The sequence below is a fragment of the Brachyhypopomus gauderio genome, chromosome 5 (genome assembly GCF_052324685.1).
Source record: "Brachyhypopomus gauderio isolate BG-103 chromosome 5, BGAUD_0.2, whole genome shotgun sequence".
Taxonomy (NCBI): domain Eukaryota; kingdom Metazoa; phylum Chordata; class Actinopteri; order Gymnotiformes; family Hypopomidae; genus Brachyhypopomus; species Brachyhypopomus gauderio.
Genome location: NC_135215.1, coordinates 9,137,340 through 9,156,774, shown reverse-complemented (window position 1 = coordinate 9,156,774; position 19,435 = coordinate 9,137,340). Strand labels below are relative to the sequence as shown.

General features: G+C 47.2%; 1 protein-coding gene across 10 annotated transcripts in view; it reads right to left on the bottom strand.

Moving 5' to 3' along the window:
- sox5 (SRY-box transcription factor 5) overlaps positions 1-19,435 on the bottom strand; it is a 185,657-nt gene that overhangs the window by 57,293 nt on the left and 108,929 nt on the right. For 9 of the 10 annotated variants that reach the window (XM_077005412.1, XM_077005404.1, XM_077005405.1 and 6 more), the window contains one exon: positions 14,138-14,393. In XM_077005412.1, coding sequence (XP_076861527.1) covers positions 14,138-14,393 — 256 coding nt within the window. Of the gene's footprint in view, positions 1-2,768; positions 2,794-14,137; positions 14,394-19,435 lie in introns of those variants that run through there. The other variant, XM_077005413.1, reaches the window with a different exon arrangement.

The following is a 19,435-nucleotide window of genomic DNA, read 5'->3' as shown; positions in this document are numbered from 1 at the left end:
GAGAGGGAGGGAGACCAAGGAGGTGGAAGAGAGATGGAGAAAATGAGGGGGGGAGGGAGGGAGGGGGGGTAAAGGTCAGTAAGTTAAATGCTCCTTAGATCTTACCCTTGTCACCAGGGCAACAAGGACAATTTTCTAAAACAAAATAAAATGGAGAAAAACACCTTGTCTGAAATGAATGCTTTCATACTCTGTCAGTGTTTTTTTTTTAACTCCATAAAGACATTTATTACAGTAAAGATGACATCATGATGGAGCACAAAACGAAATGTTTCAGCACACATAAAATATTTCAAAACAAAACGTTGAATTTTGATTAAAGTAAATTCAATTTCTCTTTTAATGAAAACACACTTTTTAAATCATACATTATAGCATAATTAGTATAACAGTAGACTGTTATATTAGGCAAATGGCTTTAGGGACTCTTTTGGGTGTTTGGGTATACACAAATGAGGCATATTGAACAGAAAGTTGTAGGGTATATTGCCCGTGGAGAAGAGGCTGATGGAGCAACCAGGGAAGCGTTTATCCTTCACATTTCTGCGTTTTTTTCCTCTGACAGATGGTGTTGTGGGTGCTTATGTCCAATTTGATTTGAACCAAAACTCGAGCCAAATTCGTTCTGGCACCTTCCGCATGCCGCCAAATTTATACAGCCAGATTGAAATAACTGTGCGTGGGGCATGACATTGTGAAAAAGAATGTGAACAAAATCGTCACGACATGTGAGAAAGTCCGGGAAAATAAAGACATTCTCTGAGGACCGCCAAGCTACCACACTGTAGCCGGCTGGCGTGGACGAGAAGAGAAAGAAAGCACAGATATTATATAGGGGGTGTTCTTCTCTATCACTCTCTCTCCCTCTATCTCTCTCCCTCCCTCGGTCTGTCTCCTTCCCTCTATCTATCTCTCTGTTCATCTATCACTCCTTCTATCACTCTCTCTTCATCTCTCTCATTCCCTCTCTCCATTTTTCACTCTCCCTCTCTCTCTTCATCTCTCTCTTCCTCTCTCTTCATCTCCACACACACACACATACACACACACACACACACACACACACACACACGCTCATAGAACCTGCCATATATATAGATGTATACGTATACATCAGCTGAGTTTACACTGATTGTGTTTAACTTTGTGAAGTTATGGCATTATAACAAATAATGTGTCTCCTGAAGTTTGACCTGTCCATGATAAGACACTGACTAGGAGACCTATGTCTGTTATTTACATACATTACAGCACTGTATCTAGAGTACAATGTACTCAGGATTATACACAGCTAAAATCTTACCAGGCCTACATGACTCACTGTATATTGCATGTGTTATTAGACTCTGAATTATCACTAAGCAGTTTGAATAGATAACAAATGCTAATGTCTGCTGAACACCAGCACACTGCCCTTTATGCCGCGTGATGCCAGGTTCTAAGAGGAACTGTGTTCATCAGCACACCAGGCTGCAGCAGTGCGGGTTTGAGGGTGAGGCGCAGGAAAGGGTTAAGAGGCGAGGAGCGTGCCCCTCTCGTCTGACTGCCCCCGTCTCTCTCGTCAAAGGCGCGTGGTTAAACTAGGCCGAGGCATATCCTGCGCTTCCTGCACGCGCTCCATAATGGAAAATGACACTTTCAATCTGTCTCATGGCAATAAGTGGAGCTGAGCGCGTCTGGTCTGGCCGGACGGGGGCTGCCAGCACCCCGAGGCTCAGATACCCCCCCCCCCCCACCACCACTGCAGCGTGGCAACAAAAGAACCCGACGTGTTTGTCTGAGTCCCAGATGAATTAACACTGTGGAGCAGGGACGAGTGAACGAGGACACGCACACACAAACACACACACACACGCACACACACACACACACATACACACACAGAAATGCCTTAGCACACACACGCAAGGAGAAAAGATCACCCTCCTGCTGAGCAGCACACACACACACACACACACACACACACACACACACACACACAGGCCAAGGAGATCACCCTCCTGATATTTACACACACGCACACACACATTGGCCAAGGAGATCACCCTCCTATTTACATACACACAAACACACACACACACACACACACACACACACACACACACACACACACACACACACACACACACACTCAAACATACTGACAAGCTCAAAAAAATTAAAAATCATTGAACTAGAGGATGGGGTGTGTGTTATTTCAATCAGTATGTGTCATACCACGGTTTTTGTGAAGGCAGCTGTCACAATCACACACACTCACACACACACACAAATCTCTGACATGCTAAAGCGACTTAAAAAAATTGCAGCAGGCCTGGCTCTGTCACGAGAGGCCATCTTAACCTCCTGTCACAACAGAACGCCTATGGCAACCCAACACTGTTATTAGTCATTTAAATGAGTCTCCTCCTGTCACTCTGGTTCCCGTGACAACTCAACACTGTTTATCATTTCACAATTTGTTTAGCAGCCCCCCCCCCCCCCCTTTCTTGGAGAGAGGGAGGTCATTTTCTGTTGTGACATGCAAAATGACATGCACCACGACGCAGGTCTGCCTAGACATGCAGGTCTACACACACACAACTGATTGGTCTTCCTTTACATAATGTTAGCGAGTGTTAGAATAAGGAAAACAAGCTTTGTATACACACACACACACATACACTCACACACACACACACACACACACACACACACACACACACACACACACACACACACACACACACACACACACACACACAAAGTAACGCACAGACAGGACTCACGATGGACCGAGCTGTTTTCTCTGCGTGTCAGATGCATTTGAAGTGCCCGTTTTCACCTAAGAATGGCTTTTATTGTGTAGTTTGTGTCACGCCCACTGCCTGCCATGTGAGAGCTATTACGTGATTGTTAACAGGCCTAAAATAGCAACAGTCATGTTCCGCTTGGCCAGCCCTCGGGCCCTCGCACCCCGCCAGGCCAATCCGAGCAGCCGGGACCGCCCCGAGGGCCCGCCTCACGGAACCGTCCCGAGGGACCCCTGCGCTCCCACAAAGCCCTTTCCTCTCCGTCTCCGTGTCGTGCCTCGAGGGGGCGGGGCGGTGGCGTGGCCGTCAGCCGTGTTCTGGAGCTGTGATCACTCGATAAGCGCGGTCATGGGAGTCAGCTCCGAGCGGTCAGCCATCGGGTCGGGCAGATGTGGGGCGGGGGAGGGGGGTTTCTGGGGTGGTGGGGTGGGCTTCAGGGACGGTGGGGCAGGTCTGCCCTCACTCCTCAGCCTCTCTCTCTCTCTCTCTCTCTCTCTCTCTCTGTCTAGACTCCTTCAACATCTCCACTCAGAAAGAATAATGGACCAACCACCAAGTCAAGCAGCAGCAACAGAGGATCCGTTCAAGGAACCCAGGTCATTACAGGACTGATCACATGATTGATCACATGACTGATCACATGACTGTCTGTACATTGGGTCAAACAGTGGCCACCACTGCTATACACCTAATGTTTGAGCCTCTAATTGGTTCCTTCTGGTTTGACAACCCATTAAGGTCACTTTGCTGCTGACCTTTGATCCTCAGGATGAGAAAGGCTAACACCAGCTGTGTCAGGACATTTTGCATTTCCTGTTTTGCATTTCCTGTGGAATGGATATGAATGCAGGCCTGAGGTTAAGTTCATCCTTAACTAAAACTAAAAAAACAGATTTAGTGCTCTTTACACTGGAGAAGAGACCCATGTGAGTGTGTGAATGTTTGTATGTTTACCGCAGCAGTAAAACTCCACAGCGATTACCACAGCGTACTGTTGTGCTTGACCTTGCTGGTGGTGGAGAGTAACAATATCAGGGCTCCAATGTCTCCTTCACCTCAGTCCAGAACTTCACACGGCCTCAGTGAAGGACCGTGAGGAGCAGGGGAGGAGCCGTGAGGAGCAGGGGAGGAGCCGTGCTCTCAGAGGATATGGAGGTCATCAGACAGTAGAAAAGTTCCAGAATAACAGGGGAGGAGAGGAGGAGAGGTGAGGAGGAGAGGAGGGACAGAAGAGAGGGATGAGTGTATGTCACACTTTCACACACTGCTAATTGAGAGCTGATGCCAGAGGGAGAGGAGGAGAGGACAGGAGCGTGACACTGGCAGACTGCTTGTTCACGCACGAGTCACACGTGTGTGTGTGTGTGTGTGTGTGTGTGTGTGTGTGTGTATGTGTGTGTTGAGAGGTGATAGAGATATGGGAGAACTGTGTGACTACTCAGTAATATCCGGTTTAGTGTGGTAAGCATGCAAGCGAACGGGTGTGACGTGTGTCTGAGAGAAAACTAGAAAACTAGCGTTTCAAACTAGAACCTGCATAAGAGGGTTAAACACAAGGGGGAGCGGTGTGGAGTCAGGCAGAAAAAGCAGATGAGGTGTGTGTGTGTGTGTGTGTGTGTGTGTGTGTGTGTGTGTGTGTGTGTGTGAGTGTGTGTGTAAGAATAGATTGTTTTGTGGCTGTGACAATGGACGGGTGAACAGACGGCACAGTGTGTGTGCATGTGTCTCTGCACGTGTGTGTGTGTGCGTGCGTGTGTGTGTGTGTGTGTGTGTGTGTGTGTGTGTGTGTGTGTGTGTGTGTGTCAGTGCTCCAATAGTCTGGCACAGAGTGTCAGATCCAGCTCGAAATGACTAGCAGCTGGAGGTGACAGTTGTTTTAACAGCTGAGCTGACAGGATTAATTCAAATGCACTGAAATCAAAAAGAGGAGAACACCTGTTCTGTCTTCCAGCGGCCCACGGTGCCCAGGCAGAGGAGCTGGAGTGGGCGTGTGGCCAGGCTGGGGTGCTCTCTCCTGGGAGACGAGCGGTCGACAGACTGGGGACCTCGGCCAGGGGAACCCGAGGGGAGAGGGTAGAAGAGAAATATGGACCGGGAGAGAGGGATGAACAGAGAGAAGGAAGGTAGGGAGGTAGAGAGGGACAAAGGGAAAAAAGAGCGAGGGAGGGGCGGGACTGAGCGGTGGAGGGGCGTGTCCAGGAGCCGCCTCACTTGTCTCTCAACATCTGGCTTAAATAAAGAGCCTTTTCTAGGCAGGGCAGAGAGGTCACCCCCCCCCCCCCCAGAGGCTGGCCTCTGGAGACGGATCACTTCATTTGAAAGCTGCCCAGGCCGACAGCAGCAACCGTAGGCTTAACACAAATTCAAAAATCTCCTACTGGCAGGAACAAAGAGCCCTCCCCTCCTCCCTTGACCCCGCCCTCCTCCTGGCCCCGCCCCTACTCTTGGCCATGCCCCCTTTCAGCCCTGTATTACAGCGTGGAAGGAGAGCGATCATCACGCCAGCATCAGTGCTGTCAATCAGGCCGATACAGGGATCTGGTTCTGGAGAGTAAAGTGTGCTTTCTTTGGGTAGTGAGGGCGACTGATACTGCATATCTGTGTTGTGTGTCTGTGTGTGTCTGCCTGGGCACTGGGAGGGAGGGTGAGCATGTTTCCGAGCACACACACAGGTGCATGGACACACAACAGCGTGTGCATGTGCATGTTTAATATTAACGGGCATGCTACAGAGATCAAAGCACATTTTCTCGCTTTCTAAGAGACCACTAACTCCACATTAACCCGGCATTGACTTGCTGGACTACAACTATCCACAATGCAACTGCAAATGGACTACAACCACCTACAATTTAACGGCATCCCAAGGTCTCTCCTCCTTAACCCTGTTTCCATGATATACTGTTGTTTTCACGTCAAAATACCATGGCTGAGGCGCACAGGCAAAGACCCTTTACAAGGCTTTCTGAAACTTCACACCAAAAGCACACTACCTTCCCTGTTAGCAAGGTTTTCATAACTACTATAAATATTCATGGCATATTGTATTCTGTTATCTAGCATTAACTTACAAAAATGCCTATATACACAAAATAAAATTTGCATGTTAATAGATTTCGGTGTACTTTGCAAATTAGCATGGAAATTATGCCTTAACTCATCGTCCAGAACCTTCAAAGGTTTCAAAACAGTGTCAACAAAAAGAACTTTACCAAATGTGTTTCTCTTTATGTATTCAGAAACATCTCAGACAACACTTCCCCAAAAACATGTCTGTGATCATTGTGTTATAGAAGAATTACATTTGAAAGCTTATTTGGTTATCATTTGGGGAAGAAACTCTCAATTCTCATCTGTTTCTCAGGCCAGTCATTTAAACAAGGAAGTTAAAAGAAGTTGCTAATATACCGATGCCTCATATGCAGGCCCTGAATTCAGCCATCACGGCTCTAATTCATGCATCTCAATGATGTCTCTGTGCAACTGTCCAAGCCTTGAGCCACAATGGCGAGTGGACGGACTGGGCAGCCCCAGGCTGCATAGAGGCACCGTCACACAGCTCACAGTCCGATTCACCAAACTCCTTCTTTTCTTCCTGTCTTAATATCACACTAGGAGGTCAATAACAAAACTAGACACACACACACAGAGCCAGTCGTCCCTGTAACTTGTGCCTAGAATAACTCACGCACTGTTATTCCAAAAGCTTTTAATATGTTTGTGTGTGTGTGTGTGTGTGTGTGTGTGTGTGTGTGTACAAAGCGCCGGTGTCCGTCTTTCCCATCCAGTGAGCCCCCCATTCAGCTAGTAACATGGCTCCTTTGAGTGCAGTGTGAGAGGAGAGAGACTCGTCCCTATTGACTGTCTTCAGCAAGGACTGCAGAAGAATAGAGTCTGAAAGGCAGGCCACAACAATTCAATAAGACTGACTTGAATGCGCCTTTGAAAGCTGGGCACAATGGCGGCTCGCACTGACCCGAAGCATTCCCATATCTTCAGCTGTTTGTCTCCGCAGCTCAAAGGAAGCAGCTCCTCGCTGCCTCAGACGAGACAAGCGCTCACGTGTCCTGTCCGGCCCGGGCGGGCGCACCTCTCTCCCAAACTGCCAGCTGATCCCCCGCAAAGAGAGAACGGGTTCAGGCGTTCAGACTCCAGCAAGTGCATTATGGGATACATAGAGAGACCGCAACTGCCATCAAGTAAAAGGCGGCACAGTGCAATTGTGTCAACATAATAAAACGAAGCAAAAATCCTGTTCCACACCTGTGATCTGTGTCTCCCATCAATAAAAAGCACGACACTCACGCCAACACGGCACCCTCTCTCTTTCTGTTCTCCCCCTCTTTCTTTCTGTTCTCTCCCACTCTCTTTCTGTTCTCCCCCTCTCTCTTTCTGTTCTCTCCCGCTCTTTCTGTTCTCTCCTTCTCTCCTTCTGTTCTCTCCGCTCTCTTTCTGTTCTCTCCCGCTCTCTTTCTGTTCTCCCCCTCTCTCTTTCTGTTCTCTCCCACTCTCTTTCTGTTCTCCCCCTCTCTCTTTCTGTTCTCTCCTTCTCTCTTTCTGTTCTCTCCCGCTCTCTTTCTGTTCTCTCCTTCTCTCTTTCTGTTCTCTCCGCTCTCTTTCTGTTCTCTCCCGCTCTCTTTCTGTTCTCCCCCTCTCTCTTTCTGTTCTCTCCTTCTCTCTTTCTGTTCTCTCCCGCTCTCTTTCTGTTCTCTCCCTCTCTCTTTCTGTTCTCCCCCTCTCTCTTTCTGTTCTCTCCTTCTCTCTTTCTGTTCTCTCCCGCTCTCTTTCTGTTCTCTCCCTCTCTCTTTCTGTTCTCCCCTCTCTTTCTGTTCTCTCCCTCTCTCTTTTTGTTTCTCTCCATCTTTCTATCTTTTTGTGTTTTTTCTTTTTCTCTCTCCCTCCTGTTCTGTTTCTCTTTTTTTGGTTCTGTCCATTTTTTCTTTCTCTCTCTTTCTCTTTTTCTGTTTCTCTCTTTGGTTCTTTTTGCTTCTCTCTCTTTTTCTGACTCCATATTTGTCTTTTGTCTCTAGCAGAGAGGGGAGATAATGGTAAACCAGCCTGTGAACAACCCCGCACTTAATGTTAATTTATACAACAAACTAATTACTACCAAATGGTGGAAATCACATATGGAAGTTTCTCCCTCTCCCACGCTCAGTTTGTCAACCCGCCGCTGCCTGCAGCCCTTGCAAAGTGTCCCCATCACTATGTGTGTGTGTGTGTGTGTGTGTGTGTGTGTGTGTGTGTGTGTGTGTGTGTGTGTGTGTGTGTGTGTGTGTGTGACTGTGCGTGCATGTGTGCACGTCTGCACAAGCTTGTAAATTAGACATTATATGCAAGTTCTCTTTCCACATTCTTGTGAGTAATCTGTGATGGAACTGTTTACTTATTTGTGAGTACACTGCGCTAAGTAACTTGTTCAAATACATGCCTGGGGTTTGTGTGTGTGCTTGTTGTATGAAGGTGTCCCTCTACTGTGTCAGGGTGAACTGGCCTTCCAGGAGATGTAGAGACAGAGAAAGAGAGGGAGACATGTTGGACTCCTCCTTGAAGAGTTCACAACAGTAGCCCCACCCTCTCTGGAACAGCCCCGCCCTACTGAAAGTAACCCCGCCTTCCAGAATGCGTGCCATTAACATCCAGTGATGAGACATAGATGAAGTAGTGTTTCATAAAACGCCCCAAAGCCTGGTCCTCCGCCCCTTCACACCACAGTCAGGCCTCCGTGTTAAGGCTAATGACACATCCCTGTGTGCACAGCCCTGCTCAAGCCAGTCAAAGTCTGACATTCAACATCAGCTAGTGAAAAAGCCCTGCATCCTGTCCAACACCTCACAGTTCAGAGTTATAACCCCCCAAACTGACCCAGGAACAGCCAAGGTGACTTTGAGACAGTGCCAACCTCTGGACGGGGCTGACCCCAGCACAGGGCTTTGAAGCTGCCCCCCTTGGAGAGTGAGCAGAGGAGGAGGTGTCCACTGACCAAGTGTGTGGCCACAGCATACATACACGGACTGGCTCATGTTCAGAAGAGAGGAGTGTGTGTGTGTGTGTGTGTGTGTGTGTGTGTGTGTGTGTGTGTGTGTGTGTGTGTGTGTGTGTGTGTGTGTGTGTGTGTGTGTGTGTGTGAAAGAGGAAAAAAGAGAACCAAATAACTGTGTGACACCACTACTTGCACTGGTCTAAACAACATATTTTCTGGGGCCGAGAATCAGTCCCAAAGCTGTGTGTGTGTGTGTGTGTGTGTGTGTGTGTGTGTGTGAGAGAGAGAGAGAGAGAGAGAGAGAGAGAGAGAGAGAGAGAGAGAGAGAGAGAGAGAGAGAGAGAGAGAGAGAGAGAGAGAGAGAGAGAGAGAGGCTCAGGGCTCAGGGAAGCAGAGCTGGCCCTGGCCATGAATCACACTTAACACAGTTCCAAGAGACACACACGGGCATGATAACACAAACACACACACACACACACACACACACACACACACACACACACACACACACACACACACACACACATACACACACACACACACAGACACACACAGACACACACACACACTCTGGAGACCCTGAACATCTGTGTCCCACATAACACACGCTGCCAAGCTCAGTAAAGACTAGTCAGTGTGAGAGTCAGACTAGGAGAGAAAAAAGAGTGAGACTGATGCCCAAGTACATGTGTGTGTGTGAGCGTACGTGTGCATGCATGTGTGTGTTTGAGCATGTATGTGTGTGCGTATGTGTACATGCATGTGTGTGTGTGTGTGTGTGTGTGTGTGTGTGTGTGTGTGTGTGTGTGCATACATGTGCATTCATATGTGTGTGTGTACATACATGTGCATGCATGTGTGACCATTTTTGTATGCATGTGTGTACGTGTGCAAACGTGTGTGTGTGTGTGTGTGTGTACATGTATGTGTGCATGCATGTATATGTGGGTGTGTGTCCCATGTCCACTCTCCTCCTCTCTTCACCTCGAGCCGTTCTGCTCATGTCCCAACACTAATGACACACACACACACACACACACACACACACACACACACACACACACACACACACACACACACACACTGATCTGTGTGCAGCTATGCACTTACACACACACACACTGATGCCAAGCTGGAGGAGGAGAGGAGCAGAAAGGAGCAGATAAGAGGAGTGGAGGAGAAAGGAGGAGAGAAACACAGGAGTGTGTGTGTGTGTGTGTGTGTGTGTGTGTGTGTGTGTGTGTGTGTGTGTATGTGTGTGTGTGTGTGTGTGTGTGTGTGTGTTGGTAGTAACAGGTGGATATTACAGGGGGGCAGAAGATGAACAAAGTTCAAAGCAGTGCACGGTATCATCACGGCCAGTCGATAAGTGACCAGCTAGGACAGCCATTTATAAAAGGGCAAGTGTTCTGTTCTAGGACACACACACATTAGCCATGTCCCAGTAACCAAGTCTACCTCTTGTGTTTGTGTGAAGAAGTAACCAGGAAAACAGCAAGTTAAATGGAGAAGAGTACCTCTCCCTCTCTCCTTTTCTCTTCCTCTCTCCCTTTTTTTTCTCTCCTTTCCTCTCTCTACCCCCTCTCCCCTCCTGACCCATTTTGTACTCTATGCATCTTCTCTTGGTGCCACATTTTTACTGTGACAAATACATGAACGTCTCTTGCAGGTTGTGGGTGTGTGCGCGTATGAGAGAGAGAGAGAGAGAGAGAGAGAGAGGGAGAGAGAGAGAGAGAGAGAGACAGAGAGAGAGATTGATCCAGCTAGAAGCAGTGTGTGAACAGCGTTGGATGCAGGAGAGAGAGGTAATAATAAGATAGAGAGAGAGAGAGAGAGAGAGAGAGAGAGAGAGAGAGAGAGAGAGAGAGAGAGAGAGGTAATAATAAGACCCTTTCATAGTGATTAAAGCTTCATTAATTTTTCATCACAACCTGCCGTTTGTGGCTAATGTCCTTTGTGAGGTAAACAATGGTTAGCCGCGCAAAATGGGTTTTACTGGACCACAAGAGGCTGGTTCAATGCTTAGCCTACCACCCAACCATAACTACCCCCCACCACCATCACCAGCACCACCACCCCTCCTCCATCACCCCCTCCCCCCCCAACCCACCCCCCACCTCTCAACCTCTCGTTCTCTTTTTTCTTTTCTTTTCACCCGTTGTTTCTCTCTGTCTGCAGCTCAGGGGTCTGCCTTTGTTTGTGCGTTTCATTTGAACAGAGCTCGGGGATAATGTGCCACTGTAGCAGCTCACTAATGGACTCTCTCTTTCCATTGTACTCTCTCTCTCTCTCTTTTTCTTGCTCTCCCCCTTTTCTCTCTCACTCTTTTGCTCTTTCTCTCTCTGTCCATTTTTAAACTCTTACCATTACTCCCTACTGCCCTGTTAACAACTCAGCCACTCTGATGTCCGAGTTAAGTCCCTGGTTGTGGTGTGCGAGTTTAACCTTAAAGTAGTAATCGGAAAAGTTCCACTGCACAGACGTTGGCACAAATGTCAGCATGGATGCTACTTTGGTTAAATTCCTAGCTCTCAGTGTAGCATGGGTTTCACCCTCATAATGTAAGACTCACATAGTCTCACTGGGAAGGCCAGGAGCCAAATATACATATCAGAAATATCAGCCTGTGGATAAATGCTAGTTCTGTGTGTTATTTCTTTGTGCTAGCTGTTTTCTACCTCTGTGTGCAAATATTGGATTGAATTTGTATGCTAGTTCTGTGTCTCGTTCTGACTCTGTGGGCCTGTTCTGGGTAATAACTGTTTGCTAGCTCTATGGGCTAGTATGGGCTGTGTGATTACTGTGAGCTAGTTCTATGTGATCACTGTGCGCTAGTGCTGTGTGCTAGCTCTATGGGTTAGTTCTGGGTGATAACTAGGGTTGCCTGAGTGAGTACTGAGCGAGTATGTTGACTGGGGGGGGGGGGGGGGGGGGGGGGGGGGGGGGGGGGGGGGGTGGCGGCAGCAAACGTAAGTTGTTGAGCGCGGGGGTGGCGAACGTAAACGTAACGTAAAACGTTACCGGAGGAGGTTTAAAATGGACACAGCGAGAAAAAAAGTGTGCAGAAACAGTCTGAATCGTGGTTTGAACTAACCTAGTTTTTTTTGCCGGGACCGAATATTAAAAAGACGAAAAACCGGGACAAACCGGGACAGCCCGGGAAAACCGGGACAGCCCGGGAAAACCGGGACAGGCACGTGAAAACCGGGACAGTCCCGGGAAAACCGGGACAGGTGGCAACACTAGGATAACTGTACTAGCTCTTTGTGCTAACTGTGAGCTAGCTCTGTGGACTAGTTCTGGATGATAACTGTACTAGCTCTTTGTGCTAACTGTGAGCTAGCTCTGTGGACTAGTTCTGGATGATAACTGTACTAGCTCTTTGTGCTAACTGTGTGCTAGCTCCTTGCAGTGTTGCTGGCAGGATTATATTTCACAATATGCACAAGAACCGCCTGCTTGACAGCTAACTTTAATGTCAACAAACCAATGCAGAGAATACAGCTACTCAGCAAGATCAAACCAGGTTGCTACAACAGACAAACAAAACGCCAGATGAGACAATAAAATGATATTGTAGTCCTATCTAGTCTTGCCTATAGTCATATCTATGCAGTGGGAGGATCGTGGCTGTGCAGCCTAGCAGGCAGTTCAATGCTGGTGTCTGTTGTGACGTAAGTGCAAGCACTAAAATTTGCAGACTCGCTGCTAGCTCTCTGAAGAATCTTTACTGCTTGAGGTAGTTCAGCTGTTTTCTTTTTGCTCAATTCTAGGCTAGTTCTTTTCTTGCCATCACACAAGATAAGCTAAATCCAACGTTGCCAACAATCACGATCGAGTGCCAGAAATGTTAATCATGCAGTGACCTAAAGCCAGTGATGTTAACACCAATCATCGGTTTTCAAATGTATTTGCGTCATAACTTGAGTGGACACAGTAGAGGCGTCCCAAAAATGCGTCTCAATCTTAAGCACATTCTTCAATAAAAAAATAATCCAACGATGTGATCTACTGTTATCACAAATGTATTATTATTTATTAAAAGAATGTTAAATGTTAAAATGTTAAAAATGTTAAATGGTAGAATATTAAAAATAAGACCCTACAATAATGTACAGGGTTATGGCTGCTGGTGCCAGTGCGTCTGTATTTTAATTCTGTGCGTTAAGTCTTTGTTGAGTTTGCACAAGCAACTGTGAGTGGTAGTATAAACATGGCTGTGAATGAAGGCTAGCTTTGTGGGCTAATTCTGTGTGTTAACTCTGTATTTTAACTGTGTGTTAACTGTTAATTCTGTGGTAGGATAAACATGGTTCTGAGTGAATACTAGTTCTGTGTGCTAACTGTGCGTTAGTTTTGTGTGTTAGCAGAAACATGGTAGTGAGTGAATGCTAGCTCTGTGTGTCAGGGGTGTTTTGGCTTCATGTTTGACAGCAGCTATACGTGATTCTTTAATGAACATACACATGCTTTATGTACCTGCTGTAGGCTACATACCACATACACACATGCACACACACATGCATGCATGTACAAACACAAACACACACAATATAGTTTCTGGTTATAATTAGAGGCTGGAATATTCAGCTTGAATACACACACACACACACACACACACACATACACACACACACACACACACACACACACACACACACACACACACACACACACACACACACACACACACACACACACACACACAGACACCACGAAACCCATGTGCTGTATATAGTGCAGCAGTGCTGCTCCCAGAACAATCAACCTGTAATGAATATGCAAACGTGCTCAGAACAATGTCTCCAAACAGCTGATGCAGGCACTGCTCAAACAAAGGCCTGGTCTTATCTGCCCTGGCCCTCATTACAGACATTTGCTAGTCAGACATGAAGGAGCCTGACCGTGTGAGAGAGAAATAGAGAGAGATGGAGAGAGAGAGATGGAGAGAGAGAGAGAGAATGATGCTCTTCAAAATCCTTCTCACCTTCCAGTCAACCTCACAGTATTTCTGACAAACACTGAAGCCTTGACACGAATCACACACACACACACACACACACACACACACACACACACACACACACACACACACACACACACACACACACACACACACACACACACACACACACACACAAAGCCTTCTGCAGTTATGGCAATGACCCCTTTTCTGACTACTGGGTGGATGAAACGGCCATCAGATGGCTTTTGTCTTTATGATCATACTGTGTGTGAGTGTCTGTGTGTGTGTGTGTGTGTGTGTGTGTGTGTGTGTGTGTGTGTGTGTGTGTGTGTGTGTGTGTGTGTGTGTGTGTGTGCGTGTGTATACGTGTGTGTGTGGTTGTAGGCTACTGCTCACCTTCTGGTTCGTTCTTGATCAGCTCCTCCATCTTGCGCTGCTTCAGCGTGTCCACCACGTCTGCCAGGCTGCCCTTGCGTCTCTCTGGAGTGCCCAGAGCCCCAGACGCCCCACACGCCCCAGACTCGCTCACCAGCCGCCCCGAGCCCTCGTCCAGCCCCGTCGCCAACACCGCCCCCTGCTGCTTGATGGGTGAGGTAGACGAGTTGTTCTGGGCATAGGGACTCAGTGCCAGGCCTTTACTGCTCTCCTGCTCCTAGAAGAGAGAGGAAGATGGAGAGACGGTGTGAGAGAAAGAGAGAAGGAGTGAGGGATTGAGAGAGAAAGAGAGAGAAGGAAGGATGTTATTCACAGCCCTTCATAGTTTCAATTTCTTTCAAACTGAAACATGAATTTATTACATTAAAATTGTTGACATGATGCTATGGCCATGATGTAATTTCAGTATCAGTTTTACCTGATTTAAAATTAACTGAATAAAACTAGCATGAAGAGAGAGAGAGAAAACTTTTATTGTTTATCTATGACTAAGCATCTCAGCATCCACCACTGATGCTCCACCCCCACCCCAAAGCCCCGCCTAAATACACTAAGTGCTCCATCCATACTAAATGCCCCACAATGAAATGTGTCCCCCTCCCAATGTTGCCCCACCTGCACCATGCCCACTCCCAACCCCCTAAGCACAAAATGCCCCAGCAGGCCTTGTGCTCTGGGCATAGCAGGTAGCGTGCCAAGCTTAAAGCTTACAACAGTTTTCCACTTATTCTTAGATCAGGGCTTATCTGTTATTCTGGGGTTCTGCTACTTTGAATCAGCTCCAGAAACACAAGGACGTTGACGCTTTTGTGCAGAAACAGTCTCGACTTGATTTGGCCCAAGAGAGCTCTCCGAGACAGGACGACAGCTGCTAAATCAATCATCATCCTCATTACAACCAACGAGCTACTTCTACAACGTAACACAATTGCACCAGTACTTCACAGTGCCTAATGTAATGGGCCCTGTGCTTTACCGTATATGATCTCGAGGTACAGTCTGAGCACACAGGTAGCCTGGCAGACACCCAGGTAATGTGTGTAAAAACTGGAGGTTATGAGTAAAATTACATACGATCAAATGACCAAGGCAGTGTAATCTCCTGGCAGCTGAAAGCCTGTGAAACACACACATACATGCACACCTGGTACCTGGCACTAACCAAGCCCACTGGATCTCTTCTGCAGGTTTAATTACTGACAGAAACAGGTATTTGCAGGGTCAATACTCCATATTCATTAATGGGAGTTGATCGTTGGCTCATCAGTCTCTATTATCTACAGAACCAACTGCATGGCAGACAGTCCTTCTGGGAATCAGACCCTGGTCTAATTTTAAAGAAACAAAGACTACGTCACCCTACAGGAGTCAACACTACCCACTGCTGGGCGGTGTACTTTATTAACACAGAAACACACAAATGTTCAAAATCTGCAATGAACGACACCACCACCAATAATAATAAATAACTTCATTAGAGACAAAGGGCTGAGTCATGCCTGTGGGGACGTGTGGCGTGCTAGCCGCCCGTCTGCTGGAGGCGTGTCATTAGCACTGAGTGCACGGTGGCCAATGATTAACCGAGCTGTGGACTCTTGTGCACCATGTTGGCTGGACAACAGCAGCTCCATCCCAGTCCGCTCCCACCGCTCCGTCTGCATTAATAACTAATGCGCTCGTGTCTGCACTGCCACCGTCAGCCACCGTCACACTGTGTGTGCTTGGTAATGACATAGTTAAAAGGAACAATTAATGCAACAGGTAATAGTGTCATCAGTCTCCTGAAGACAGCTTCATGTTATCATGTCGTTCAACACAGCTGTCATCTCAGTGGTGGACTTTAGTTAAGACTAAATCAACAGCAGAGAGCAAATAGCAGACACTTCAGTCTGAAGTCTGTACATGCTCCAAAGAGTGCACACATACATGACACGTGCACACACACACACGCGCATGCACACACGCATGCACACGCGCGTGTACACACGCACACCTCGTTCTTTGAAAGTCAAAACACAATCTTTAATTCACCGTCAGGATGGTTGGCTGCAAGAGAGCTGACAAGAGGAAGTCCTGACTCTCAGGTCCTGACTCCCAGGTCCTGACCCCTAAATCCTGACTCTCAGGTCCTGACTCCCAGGTCCTGACCCCTAAATCCTGACTCCCAGGTCCTGACCCGTAAATCCTGACTCTCAGGTCCTGACTCCCAGGTCCTGACCCCTAAATCCTGACTCTCAGGTCCTGACTCCCAGGTCCTGACCCCTAAATCCTGACTCCCAGGTCCTGTCTCCCAGGTCCTGATTCCCAGGTCCTGACTCCCAGGTCCTGTCTCCCAGGTCCTGACTCCCAGGTCCTGACTCCCAGGCCCTGACTCCCAGGTCCTGTCTCCCAGGTCCCAGTTCCTAGGTCTTGTACACAACCATCAAGCCCAAAAGTCACATGCTCACTATTGTCACAGTTCACTACGTGACTAGGATCACTGGGAAAGCTTCCGGCAGCCGTGGGCCCTGGTTCTGCAGGAGTGGGCACTGGTTCTGAAGGAGTGGGCACTGGTTCTGCAGGAGTGGGCACTGGGTTTGAGAGCTCACTAGTACTGTAACCGTGCCTTCTCATCTGCTTGGTAAAACCTCACACACTCACCCCCAGCCACTCTCGACCCCCCCCCCCCCCCCCCCCCCCCTCTCCGCCCTGCAGACAGGGGTCTGGCACTATTCACACACTCTTTCATCTGATGCGTTCTTCCTTCTAGTTAGGCTGTTTCAACGGGGATTAAGAGAATTCTGACATCAAGACTGATGACCGAAAAAGAGCAAAGGAACTTAAGAGTTTACAGGGGGGAGAGCGAGAGACAGACAGTCAGAGTGAGAGAAAAGAGAGAGAGAGGGAGAGAGAGAGAGAGAATAGGCAGCAGACATTCCACTGCTTACATTTACCGTGTCATGCATCTTAAACATGCGGTCACACCTGTCACATCCAATCTGTCTAATCCACCGCCTGCCGAAATCTGCAGTATCCGCAGCTTCATCACACATGTCTCGAAAACAAAACAAACAAAAATGGCAGTGGGGTGGTTGTCGGGGTGGGGTGGTTGTCGGGGTATGGGGTCAGGTTGGAGAGAAAGGTGACCTGTCCTGTCCTATGTCTACACTGCTGCTGAGACACGGAGCGCTCTGGTGTTTGAGTGTTTGATTCAGTCACACGTCTGTTTAGGTTCCAGCGATCCATTTTACATGTGAACATGGCGTCCCCGCCGTCTGATAGCGTCTGATATCTCCTCAGTGTGACCCTGCGCCCTAATGAACCGAGCCATGATTCTCAGCCTTTTAATTGATCAGCATCCTGGATTATGTGTGTTTGTGTGTGTGTGTGTGTGTGAGAGAGAGAGAGAGAGCAAGAGAAAGAAAGAGACAGAGACAGATAGAGAAACAGGCAGTACGTCAATTAATGTATGGTAGGTGTGTTTTTGCGAGTCTGTGTGTTAATGCCAGTATATATCCAATTTTTTACAGAGTGTGTAAAGCTGATTGTGTGTGTGCACGTGTGTGTGAGTGCTGCAGTGTGTTTGTATGTATTTACGATGTTCCATCCTGTGCCGTGTGGGTGGTTCTGGTTTTAGTTTTGCAGATGTCAGTTCTCCCGTGCGCTGTCTGAAACGGCCTGGTAGCAGGCAGCCTGCGCAGCCCTCACTCCTGCAGAACCGCTACGCAATTCAACAACTTTTGTCTTCTGAAGCTCATCTGTGAGAGGAGCACATTTAAACACTTCAACTCGTGCCAAGAAAGCAAAACGCTGTTTTTCTTTTTCCCCCCATCAGCCAGCACAGATGCCACCAATCCTATAAACGCTCTCTCTCCATCTCACTGTCTCTATGTCCCTCTCTCTGTTTCTCTCTCTCTATCTCTCTCTCTCTGTTTATCTCTTATTTTCTCAGCTTCTCTCTGTTTCTCTCTAATTCTCTCACTCTTTCATTCACTCTCTCTTTTTCCACCCCCTTTAAGGATGAACCCCGAGGTGGAGCTACAGGTCAGTCATTCAGCTGGTGCAACAGTCCAGACAGGACTAACAGATCACAGAAATCACTCTACTTGCTACAAGTGTGTTTAGTTAACAGCCTAAACAGTGTTAGAGGAGACTACTCCACAGATAAACTTAACTGGAAGCTACTTCACATCTACAACAAGTAGTTCAGATCCGACATACCTCTTATAGGCGAAATTACAGGACATTTAGTAGATTAAGAGATAGCTAACTACTCCAAAAATACTTCAAGTAATACTAACATCCATCATCAATAACATCTGTCATCAATAACATCAAATAAAAGGTCGCAAGATCTCTATGGTGACAGGCGCTTAGCGTGGGCTACCAGAAGTAAACTGCAGATCAGTGGTGTAATGTGACTAATCACAGAATTACTGATGACAGTACGGCATAGCTGGGCTGTGCAGGATCGACCCAAACAGGACCGTCATCACGCTGCCTCACTTCTGGGTGGGAAAAGTGGAGTCAGTACTTTGAATCAATGTGCTACTGTAACCTCTACCAGGAAATGCAGTTAAATGAGTGTAGACCAACTAATACATGTAGCCCACTTTTGAGTTCTGTTCACACACACACACACACACACACACACACACACACACACACACACACACACACACACACACACACACACACACACACACACACACACACACACACACTGTTCCTTGTCTGTTGACTTAATCTACTGCCAGTCATTGCCGTGTGCTCCTAGTCCACTCATGCATCAACGCTGCTATTGTCATCTGCGATCCTCACACATACACACACACACACACACACACACACACACACACACACACACACACACACACACACACACACACACACACACACACTTGTTAAATAGCATAGTAATAGAATTTAATCTATTTTTAAGGCTACATAATTAAATAAAATAAAAAATGTATGAAGGCATGATTCCAGTCATGCATAGATTTCTACAGTCTTAAACTTTTATTTATTTGTCATTTTCAGGGACTGTAATGCTGATTATTACACAGGCTTCATTATTAGTTGAATGTAGATGTTTCTATTCAACAAACTTTAAAAACAGCATTAAAACAACTTTAAAAACAGAACCAAGCATTATGGCATTTACTTCACTTTACGGCCATTCTAATTCTAAATATAGTAGTATGTATGACAGATTTTAAAATTCTTTTTCTAGTATGTTCATTATCATCTCATAATGTATGTCTATTTTATTGTTTTTTA